Source organism: Pipistrellus kuhlii, unplaced genomic scaffold, assembly GCF_014108245.1.
Source record: "Pipistrellus kuhlii isolate mPipKuh1 unplaced genomic scaffold, mPipKuh1.p scaffold_m20_p_1, whole genome shotgun sequence".
NCBI classification, from domain to species: Eukaryota; Metazoa; Chordata; class Mammalia; order Chiroptera; family Vespertilionidae; genus Pipistrellus; species Pipistrellus kuhlii.
Genome location: NW_023425404.1, coordinates 60,335,664 through 60,347,847, shown reverse-complemented (window position 1 = coordinate 60,347,847; position 12,184 = coordinate 60,335,664). Strand labels below are relative to the sequence as shown.

Below are 12,184 nucleotides of genomic sequence, written 5' to 3'. Positions count from 1 at the left end.
TTTGTGAGGATGAATTGAGAGAATATGCAAAGTCTTTTGTAAATAGCAAAGAGTTTCACAAAAGAAAAATACTTATAATATTAACTGAAATAAGTTACATATACCGTATTTATAAGATCTTATTCTGGTTAACCTCATTTATTCATCACAGTCACAAAAGTATTGTCAATAGCTTTATTTTATAGATTAAAAAATTAAGTTCACACAAGTACTTTGCATAAGTTCACACAGTTAGTGACAGTACTTAGGTTTGAAACCAGTCTATCTGATTCCAGAGTGTTGTCCTTCTCTATGGCAGTAGAAGGGTGTGGGCCCTGTAGTTGATTAGCCTGCCTGGGAACAAATACCATCTCCAACTAATTAAGTTATTCTGGGTTCTGTTTCATCCTTAGTAAATTGAAGATAATAATTCTGAAATCACTGAGTTGTCATGAGTAGTACATAAAGTAACACATGTAAAAGACTTAGAAGGGTGCCTGGCATAAAACCAAACCAGTGGCTCACAATGTTATTATTCCTTTCACTGTTGTAGTGGTAAATTTGCACATCTAAACTTGCTAAAATAATAAATTCACCTTTTAGGTTTTTTTTTTATTATTATTATTATTATTATTATTATTATTTTATAATATTGTTCTACCATGTGCCCTGTGCCCCATGTCCTTATTTTTCCTGAAATCCTGTACATACAAAATGTTTGTTTTATAAATAAATATTACTTTGTGAGGGAGTTAGTTTCAATTGAGGGAGATTCGAGTTTGGTCAGCTTAACGGGGGTTTGAAGGCAGCTAATAAATACTATGACTCATATTTGAAAGTAAAAAATATTTTCTGTTTTCATTTCCTCTGAAAGAGACCACTAACCAGTACAATTAATTTAAAATATCACCTTGCTGTGTCCTTTTGAAAGCTTAACTGTTCAGAACCAAAAAAGAACACTATTTTCTTACAGCCATCTCTGATGCTCTTTCTCTCTCCCCATCTTTCTCTTTGGGATGCAGTTGGCTAAAAAAACAAAAACAATAAAAGAATTATATATAAGTTATGGTGTGTCCAGTAATTTAATGTGGAAAGGCTTGTGAATCAATCATCATGTTTGGTGTTGTAAAAAGAGGCTCTTGAAAAGCCAGTGAAACATATGCACTGAGTAACCCAAGGCAGAGAGTGTTGACATTATGGTGGACATACAGTAGTTCCAGCTGTGTCTACAGATTCTTGAGCCCTTTGCTTATCTGATCTCAGGCAACTTAAAAACCACTTTCCCTGGGAAAGAGTGTGTTTTTAGATAACATCCTCAGTAGACCAGATAACTGGGAGATATATGGCAGCATTCTGATAAGATTAACTAAAGAGCCTTGACCTGTTTGGATCAGTGGATAGAGAGTCGGTCTGTAGACTGAAAGGTTCCAGGTTGATTCTGGTCAAGGGCATGTTGGTTTCTGGCACATCCCCGATGGGGGTGTGCAGGAGGCAGCTGAGCAGCTGATTAATGTTTCACTCTCATTGATGTTTCTTGCTCTCTATCCCTCTCCTTTCCTCTCTGAAAAATCAATTATATATATATATATATAAAAGATTAGCTAAAGAGCTTTAAAAACCGGAAAAGGCAAGGATGTGGATTCTCCCTAGATGATTGCACCCCTTCTACACCTTGATTTTTAGCCCAGTGAGACTTTGTCAAACTTCCAATGTACAGAACTGTAAGATGATAAATTTATTTGTGTAAGCCACCAATTTGTGGTAATTTGTTATATTCCTGTGGCAACAGAAAAGTAATGCAGTTGTTTTTGTCTTTCCTGCTCATTGTTCTTAAAAAGTCATTTGTGGGCTGAAACCAGTTTGACTCAGAGGGTAGAGCATTTGACTGCGGTCTGAAAGGTCCCGGGTTCGATTCCAGTCAAGGGCATGTATCAATACATTGGTTGCTGGCACATCCCCAGTAGGGGGTGTGCAAGAGTCAGCTGGTCGATGTTTCTAGCTCTCTATTTCTCTCCCTTCCTCTCTGTGGAAAATCAATAAAGTATATTAAAAAAAAAAAAGTCATTTGTGGGATTCTCTGAGGCCTAGGAGGAACACGCCTTCCTCCTCAGAGGATTTGGGTTTGTGACTGTTAGGCATGTGAGGACACTATTTGTTAGGGACATCCTTAAGCCAAGGCAAAGTCTGAGATTCCTGCTATATACACCAAGGCTGCCACGTCTGTAAGGGCTTCTCTGTGGCCCTAATTTCTCAAGGATTATTTTCTCTCTCTTTTTCTCTCCCCCTGTACCCATTGTCAGAGCAACTTTCTCCACAGTTCTCTAGAATTGGGATGTAAAATATGCTTAGCATTTTGTATGTCAGCTTAAAGTGCAGAGTATCTCCTGTAAGGCTCCTCATCTAGGGCCTTAACTTTGATCGTGTTTACAAAGCTTCTGAAATTCCCAAATTTGTAATGGTTGGGAATGCTATCAGGGAAAACGAAGGTTTGATACTCGAGTTTTTTGCTCATCTCTCTAACTCTGAATTACCCAAAGAGTCCCAGATTGTCATTCCCTTCTATCTGTTAACTTCTGATACATTTTTTTTTCAGTTGGTAGTAAGTCTAAATAATCTAGTTCTTCATTATCTTCATTACTTCTGTCATTTCTACTTCTAAAAAAAAAAAAAAATCTTAGTTTGGCAATTTCCCTTTAATTCTGTTTTCTTATTAATCTATACCTAAAAATGTCTAATTGCTTTAAAAAAATCTAATCTATCAATTTATGCCTATTTTCTTTGCCAGTACCCCAGTGTAAGCTATTATGTTTTTTTTTTTTTTTTTTTTTTTTTTTTAACAGCAGACCCTTTAGCATTTCTTGCATTGCTGATTTGGTGATGATAAATTTCCTTAGTCCTTTTTTGTCTGTGAAGCTCCTGATTTCACCTTCAATTTTGATTGATAGCCTTGCTGGGTACAGTATTCTTGAATTCATACCCTTCCTTTGCATGACTTTGTATATTTTATCCCATTCCCTTCTTGCCTGATGTGTTTCTGTTGAGAAATCAGTCACTAGTCTGATGTGTGATCCTTTGTATATAACTTCTGTCTCTCTCTGGAAGCTTTTAATATTCTTATTTTGTCATTGGTGTTTGCCAATTTAATTATAATGTGACTTGATGTCGGTCTTTTGGGGTTCATTCTGCTTGGGACTCTGTGAGCTTTTGGATTTGTGTGGGTTTCTTCTCTATATCAGGGAAGTTTTCTGTCATTATTTCTTGAAACAGGTTTTCTATTCCTTGTTCAGTTTTGTTTCTTTCTATAACCCCATATTATGCAAATATTGTTTTGTTTCGTGTTGTCTCAAAGCTCCCTTAGGCTCTCTTCCTGCTTTTTATTTTTTTCTAGATACTGCTCTACTTGGGTGTTTTCTCCATCTTGTCTTCTAGCTCACTGATGTGGTCCTCTGCTTCTTCTAGTCTAGTCTTGATGTTTTCTATTGAGTTCTTTACAGCCATTAGGTCATTTTTCTATTTCTCCTTGGTTCTTCTTCATTTTCTCTTGGTTCTTACACATATTGTTGAATTTTTTCTTTTATTCTTTTCATCGACCTTATGACTATTTCTCTGGATTCTTTCTATGACAAGTTGCTTGCTTCCATTTCCTTTGCTTCCTTTTCTGGTGATGCCTGCTTTTCTTTCATATGCAGGCTGTTTCTTTGTCTCCCCAGGATCTCTCTTCTCCAGGTGTCTGGTTATGTAGTCTTCTCCTGTGTTGATTTAAGGGCACAAAATACAATACAAGGTACAATGCACAAGGCACTGAACAAAAATGTATTCACGATATTAATGACTCCAAATAAAGATGACGACCAGAGAAAGGTGAACTAGAATATAGGAGAGAAAGAAGAAAAAGAAGAAAAAGCAAGGAGTGCAAAAATGAAATTGGGAAAAGGAAAAAAAGTAAGAGAGAAGAGAAAGAGAATAAGAAAGAAGAGGAGAACAAATTATATATGGGGAGAAAACTCCGAAAGAACAGCCACTTATCTCAACAAATGCAGCAACAAGTACCTGGAGATTATGTAAATTATAAACAACAAGCAAGGCAAGGAAAAATAGAAGCAAAAAACAAACAAAAACAAAACAAAAAGAAAAAACAAAACAATCTCACAAACAAGCATAAAAAAATCAATATAATCAACAATTTAGCAAACAAGAACAAAAGTACAGAGAGGAAAAAAAAATTTTTTTTGATAGTAAAGAAGGAGAAGAGAGAGGTGTGTATGAACTTGGAGCAGGGGATGGAACTTAGATATATAATTAGGGTGAAATTTTAACAGGGGGTAAAAAGAAGAAATAGGGAAAATCTAAAGCAGGACTAAGGTCAGAAAAACAGGACAACAAAACAAAACAAAAAAAGTGAGGAAGAGAGTGATGGTGTAAAGGTAAAGTTGAGATAGAGAAAAATGATGTTGAAGGAAAGATGAAAATAGAATGTAGAACACTAATCCCAAGGTAAAATAAAGAGAAAATAAAATGACACTTTAAAAAAAAAGTAAAATAGTGGTATTAATAATATTAATTGAAAATAAAAATGTAATAATTAAAAAGGTAAAAATAAAGTGAGGAGAAGAGAAAAAAAATTAGTTTCTTAAGTAAAAGATGAAAAAAAAAAATAAAAATGTCCAGTAGTGAAGGTCATTCAGTTTCTCTACTCTTCTGTTTGGCACACCTGTTTCCTAGTCAGGACAGTATTGGAGTTCCCCATGTTCTACTGCCCCTCAGTGTTGTAAGCCAGTCCAGATTTTTAAGCTGGCAGTATCTCTTTCTTATCTTCCTTTATTTGTGTTTACACAAGAGTGGATTTGTGATTCAACCCCTGGGTGGCAGTGTTTCTGGATTGAGCTCTGGGTCCATAGGTCCTCTCTAGCCAGTGTTTAGATTTTGTTTTCCCTGTGGCACTTAATACCGGTTTGTTGGGGAGGGGTGGAGGGAGGTTGCTCCAGAGCTGGTACTCTTGATGGTTATTCTCCCTCTGACCCCCCAGGTTCCAGAAAAACAACTTTCCTCTGCAATCTCTAAGAGTGTCCGCAATTGGATGATCCTATGTATTGGGCTTAGTAACCAGAAGCAAAGATTTAAGGAAGAGAAAAAAAAAAAAAAAAAAAAAAAAAAAGGAAAGAGCCAGAATAAAGTGTGCGAACTCCAGGGCTGCGCGCAAGTCTGTGCAGTTATTTTCCCCCTTGGGTCTAAGCAGCTGGCACACTTTAAAAACTTTTAGGCTGTCCTTTTGCACCCAGATGAAAATGGGCTGTTTTTTAGAGTTCCCTTCTGTTAGCATGGATCACGTCAGCCCCAAAAGCCATGGATTTTTCTAGGTGCAGACTTCTCCAGGTCTCCAGCTCCTGCCATGTGGGCATTTATCTCTCTTGCTGGGACCACAGAACTTAACTTATCCCAGGCAAAATCTGACCTTCCCTTGAGGGAGTATAGAGCTCCTCTGAATCCACATGCTTGCGCCACTTGGGGACCAGTGTTCTCCAGTTCGCAGCTGTTCATTGGGTGCCATAGTTGTAGATTCTCAGGCTTTTCAGGCTTCTGATAATATCTACTCTCCCCTGAGTTGGTCGCTCCGGGAAGGAACCCAGCAGCAATGAGGGCTGATTGGTCAGGGGAGCCCTGTCAAGCAGTCCACCACAGTCTCCTGGAGAATAGCTGTCCCTCAACTCACCAACAAACACTTCCAGTGCGACCACACAGTCTCCCTTTGTTTTCTCACTCACACACTACCTTGCAGTCTGCCTTCCTGTTGGCAGCCATCTTCCAATCACATTAAAATATTGTTTAACAAGCTTACTCAAGTCATCTAACTCTTGGGGATGTAATTTTGTTTAACTTAGTTTTTCCTAGTGTTGGGATCTCTGATGTAATACAATTACATAGAGGTAATAGAAAATTGCTAAATTATGTTAATTTCCTTTTCAAGGGGTGAGTTATGTTATGCAATGAAGTCTGACTGTTTCAGAACCTGCAGGGCCTAAGGTCACCTTTCCAGCAAGAACGGAGATGCAGACAATTCAAACAGCAGCAGCCTTGGGAATCCCAGGGCTCATTAAGCTGAGGAGTGGCATAAGGACTATAAAAGCCTCAGACATACCCAGAGCCCTAGGGATGAGAGATCCTTCCAATCTATATAGCCAGCTCTCCATTAGGGCTTGACTTACTAGTATAAGAAAGCCATTAGGAACAGACTGGGGAACTGTGATGGTTATCTGAAAATTTCTCATTTTGCTGGGTTGGAACTATGAAGAAGGGACTGGAAGATGAAAAATGGTAACACCCATGTAACATGCAATGATGTAAGTTTCTTAGATATATTTACTAAAAGATCCACTCACCACCCCTTGCTCTTCGTTTTGTCTCTGAAACCATTTTTTACCCCCTGTTGTCTGTATTTTTTTCTGTATACACTCTGTCATTCATTATTTTTTCATTTAAGGAATCATTGGAGATTTCTTCTTCTAGGTTTATACTCTTAGGCGCATTCACATAATAATGAAATTCCTATAGCAGCAGGGAATTCTAGGACTGGTGGTGTCTTCGAAGGTGGTTACAAGGTTTGGATTCAATGGGATCAACTGTATATAATAAGGCACTGGATTCATGCAATATTGTGATAAGACTACCTAATTCTACAATAGTTCCTCCTAGATTCTATTTTCTATTTCTTAAATCTTTTTTGTTGCTTAAAAGAAAATCTTCTTCACTTCTTATAATTTAAAATGCAATAATTCAAAGCCAAAAAAGATTTATTTGGAGCAGAAAGATGATGCCCATCTTCAATGAATGATGTCTATTTCTTGGTGTTTCGGAAGAAATTAGAAAACATCAGATATCTTCAAAAGAAACTCACATGGCACTTATACTCCAACTAGAAGATCACTTTCCACCATTGTTTTGAAGTTTCTTTTTCTGAGAATGTTTTAGTTCACAATAGGCAAAAATAAACAGGCAAACTAACAAAATATGTGCTCTATTTGGAAAAATCCCCAACAACTTTCATGAGGAAAACTTTACTTCCATTTTTAGTATTTTCTGCACAGACCTCCCTGGTTCCCTGATTAGAAAAACTAGACAATAGCTGCTCAGCTATCCACAAATAGTCCTCGACTGGGTAAAGAGCTTGATTTTTGTTCTCTCCCCTTCATGCCACATTTGGGTCTTTCCATGGAGACTTTCATTTCCTTGCTCTAAAGCAGGTGAAGAGGATGGTTCCATATTTGGTGTCTTCTGCCTGCTTATCTTGAAATAATGTATACAGAGAAATTCCTTGGTATTAAGAATTTTTCTTTTTGAAATTCAGGTACTTTTCTGCATTGTCTATGTAAATCCTTGACACCTAGTTTGAATGACTATCAGATAACTTTCCCTGAATGATTTGAAAGAACCAAGTACAACATTGAATAGGTAACTAGTACTAAAGACAGAAAAATACAAATTCTGTCTCACTTAATAATTTGCCTAGAGCTAGTTCTAGATGGAAAGTATCCTAATCTGGACTGACAGCACCTACTAATTCTTAAGTGTTTCAATGGAAAAAAATGTATCAATGTTTCTTGATTTTTCATTGCAATCCAAGATATTCCCACCTCATGTTGGGGGTGACTGTAGGTGTAGAGCTGGAGTAATGGATATGCAATATCTTAGAATGTTCTTTATTTCTTGTAAGTTGATTTATGGGTGCTGAAAAGCCCCAAAGCAGCATAATTCTCATTTCTCTTATCCTTCCCTACAAAATGGGTCATGGTGAGCCTCTTTTTTATGTGCCTCAATAATATGGATCACAACCTTTGTTTTTTTATTTTGGTAATTAGAATAATTACCAAATAAAATGTGTCCCAACAACTATCACACTCATCCTGAATTTGTTGTTTTCCTAAACTTTAAAGGTAAAGATTTTATTTCTTCTAACCTAATCTCTACAAACTTACCAGTTTTTCCTAAATAATTAGTTTCTTGACATGCTTATTTTTAATAACCACTAACCTTTGTACATTGCAATTCACAGCAAAAAAATTCTTCCATCAGTTTGACAAATTATGATGCAGTAAGCACTATAGTACCAGTACAAAGGCAAGTAAGAAATGTTTCCTCATTTTGATGGACTTAGTGATTTTTTTTGGGGAAAGTGTTTGTTGCTCAAAGACAGATTACATTGGATTCTCAAAGCAACTTTGGGAGATATTACTACCGTGTTTCCCTAGAAATAAGACCTAGCACATGGAAAGATAAGACATTCCCTGAAAATAAGACCTAGCGCAACTTTGGGAGAAAAAATAATATAAGACACTGTCTTATTTTCGGGGAAATAGGGTATCCCTGTGTTAGACTGAATAAACAAAGAATAAAACTTAGGTTTAATACCTTGACTGAGATCACTCCATTGGTGCATTAGAATTAGGCATTGGATTCAGATACTTTATTCCAGAACTCTTGTCCTTAAAGAATATGATTCTATCTATTTAAAAAATGAAATTCTTTTTATGCTCTCATCATCTCATGCCCAGGTCATTGTCTATTTTTCTAGTTTGTTGTAAATACAATTTAAAGGCATTGCAGGAATAAAAAGTTGGAAGAGATACAAAATATTTCTTGTTCTATTTATATAGAAATGTACATTTCCTACCTCACAGAAGTTGCTTAAGCTTTCAGTCTTGGAATATGATTTATAAACACCAGATTCAAAATCTGATGACTTTTCCCCCTTTTGTCTAACTTAAACCTCTCTTGTTCCAATTCAATTCTTCTAGGTCACTTGGTATTCTTGACTTAGTGAAAAAAGAAAACAATTCAAAGGTGACAGAATTTGTTCTTCTGGGCCTATCATCCTCATGGGACCTGCAGCTATTTCTCTTCTTCTTGTTTTTGTTGTTTTACATGGCTATTGTCCTGGGAAACCTCTTAATAGTGGTAACAGTGCGAGCTGATGCCCACTTACTCCAATATCCTATGTACTATTTTTTGGGCCATCTGTCCTTCATTGACCTATGCCTGAGCTGTGTTACTGTGCCCAAGATGTTAGGGGATTTTCTACGGCAGGGCAAGATCATCTCTCTTCCAGGATGCCTAGCTCAAATCTACTTCCTGCACTTTCTGGGAGCCACGGAGATGTTTCTGCTGACAGTCATGGCCTATGATAGGTATGTTGCCATATGTAATCCTTTGCACTACCTAACAGTCATGAACTGCCAACTCTGCTTTCAGTTGGTTTTTGCCTGCTGGTGTGGGGGTTTTATCCACTCTATCACACAGGTCATACTGGTCATCCAGCTCCCCTTCTGTGGCCCCAATGAACTGGACAACTTCTACTGTGATGTCCCACAGGTCATCAAGCTAGCCTGCATGGACACATATGTGGTAGAGGTACTGATGGTCTCAAACAGTGGTCTGCTGTCTCTTGTCTGCTTCTTAGTCTTGCTCTTCTCTTATGCTGTCATCCTCATTACCCTGAGAACTCGCTTCCGCCACAGCCAGAGAAAGGCACTCTCGACCTGTGCCTCCCATTTAACAGTGGTCAGCCTGATCTTCGTGCCGTGTGTATTCATCTACCTGAGGCCTTTCTGCAGCCTCTCTGTGGATAAGGTGTTCTCTGTCTTTTACACGGTGATCACACCTATGCTGAACCCCCTCATCTACACACTCAGAAATGCTGAAATGAAGACAGCCATGAAGAAACTGAGCAAAAAGCATGTGGCATCCTGCTGCTGTCATGTTAAAGGATGAGCAGAAAGTGCTGATTTAGAAACCATACTCCTTCTTGGGATACTCTTAACTTATCCTGTACCTGAGAAAATAAATTTGGTGATTTTGGTAGAAAAGAGAAACCAGCATAAAATTATCACTCTTGATTATAGTTGGAAGTCTAGGTGACTATCTCAAGTGTTGAATATTAAGCAGGGAATAGAGAAGTCATCACTGCCCCACAAATAATAGCAGTAATTAATCGAATACTAGAGGCAAGATCAACTCTTCTATCCTTTGCTATTAGTAGTTTTCCTTTATTTAAACTCATTTTACTTTTAAACTCTATTTGAGTGAAAGAAGATATCACATTTCCTTTGATGTTTTGCTCTCCAGGGTTTCAGAATCCAGGGTTTGGTGTCAGGAAGTTCCTTCTGATGTCTCATCAGAAAAGCAGTGTGACTCCCTTTTGTCTTGTCTCTAAAGAAGTCTGAAAATCACTAACTCCCTGTTTTATTTGTTATTTTTGTTGTGTTGGGTTAGCGTTTCGATACAGCAATACTTTGTGGTCCAATATAGCAACACTATACCACTTTCCTTGCCCCAAATTTGAGTAAATTGCACAAAATTATATGAAAATGACCTAAATATTTACTAACTAGTTATTGCGAATAAATCAGCATGCTATCACATTTACCCCAAATTAAATATATATATATATATTTCCTGTGAGATGTTCCTCTCATAATGGTTTTTTGGATGTTTCAATATTCATTTAAATTTATTATCCATTTATTAATATAACAACTGTTTGCTGAATATCTTTTATGTTTCTGGAAATGTGGGAGACATCTTTTCATTTGGGTGTTCCTCCATCCATCAATAGACCACCAAAATATCTAATTAAAGATCTCTCAGTATTCACAAGAGGAAGAAAAATAGCACTCTAAGACAATATGTGAGCCTAGATGACTGGGAAAGTAGAGCAGAGAGATCAGAAGCATGAATTCTGGAGCCAGCTAGTCTCATCATGATCCAATTCTATCACTTCCCAGAGGGCAAGTGACTTAATCTCTCAGCACCCTTTTGACTGTAAAATAAACAATAGTATCTGCTTCACAGGATTCTCAGCAAAACTAAACAAAATAATAATTGTTAAACTCTAATAAGCATGTCTGCATATGGTGAGAACACACTCAAAAACTCAGAACTCAATTGACTGCTTATGTTATTATTATTGCTAGTTGTTCTGTGACATTAAAAAGAAAATAGCGACTGAAAGAAGACTACACAATTGTTTGATGTTAGAGAACCACTGAACAAAATGATGAACTAGAGCTTTTGACTCCAGAACTCTGCCATGTGACAGTAAAAGCCCTATCTCCCCCATCCATATTAAAATCGGCCCCCAAAACAAGACATTTCATGTTAGGTGATAATATATGCTTCCAAAAATTATGTAAAAGGTCACATTTGTAAGTCCTTTTTTGAAATTAAATGTTCTGTTTTCTTGGGACAAGTATCTGCTCAGGTCCCCTACTCATTTTTTTTTTTTTTTTTTTTTAATAATTTGGATTGTTTGTTTGTTTGGTGTTGAGTTGTATGAGTTCTTTGTTAGTTTAGATATTAACCCCTTGTTGGACCTGTCATTTTCAAATATCTTCTCCCATTTAATTGGTTGCCTTTTTGTTTTGTTGTCAGTTTCTTTTACTATGAAGAACTTTTTAGTTTGATATAGTCCCATTCATTTATATTTTGTTTTGTTGCTACACAAAATTAGCCTCAAAAATTTTAATGAGATTGAAATCATACCAAGCACATTTGGCAACCACAAGGCTTTAAAATGAGAAATCAACTGCAAAAAGGAAGCAAAAGTCCCCCACAAATATGTGGAGATTAAGCAACATGTTATTAAAAAATGACTGTGTCAAAGAAGAAATAAAAATGAGATCAAAATATACAATATATAAAAACTTTTGGTATGCAAAGCAGTAATAAAAGGGAAGTTTATATCATTTCAGGCCTATTTCAAAAAACAAGAAAAGCCCCAAATAAACATAACATTACATCTTAAAGAATTAGAAAAAAAAGAACAAAAACAGCCCGGTCAGTAGAAGAAATTAAATAATAAAATTATAGCAGAATTGAATATAATAGAGAACAAAAAGATAATCATTTTTAAATTTAAATAATTAAAAACATTTTTAGAATAATTTTTAATTCACAGAAAAGTTGCAAAGATAGTACATAGAGTTTCTGCATTCCTAACTCCATTTCTTCGTTTGTTGACATCTTATATTACTCTGGTATATTTGTCACAGTTAATGAGCCAATACTGATACATTATTATTAACTAAACTCCATATTTTATTTATATTTCAATAGTTTTTACTTACTGAATAGGCTTATCCAAATTATCTAGTTTTATTTTCATGATAGTTACTAATTTATTGTCATTATGTTCTTTATGTTCATAAGAAGCATT

General features: G+C 36.3%; 1 protein-coding gene across 1 annotated transcript; it reads left to right on the top strand.

Moving 5' to 3' along the window:
• Positions 1–8,760: 8,760 nt before the first annotated feature.
• On the top strand, positions 8,761–9,741 carry LOC118702657 (olfactory receptor 4Q3-like; the record flags this gene model as incomplete). The annotated part of the gene is made up of 1 exon (XM_036409281.1): positions 8,761–9,741. A coding segment is annotated over one exon (981 nt), but the record flags the coding sequence as incomplete, so codon positions are not given.
• Between the last annotated feature and the right edge of the window lie 2,443 nt (positions 9,742–12,184).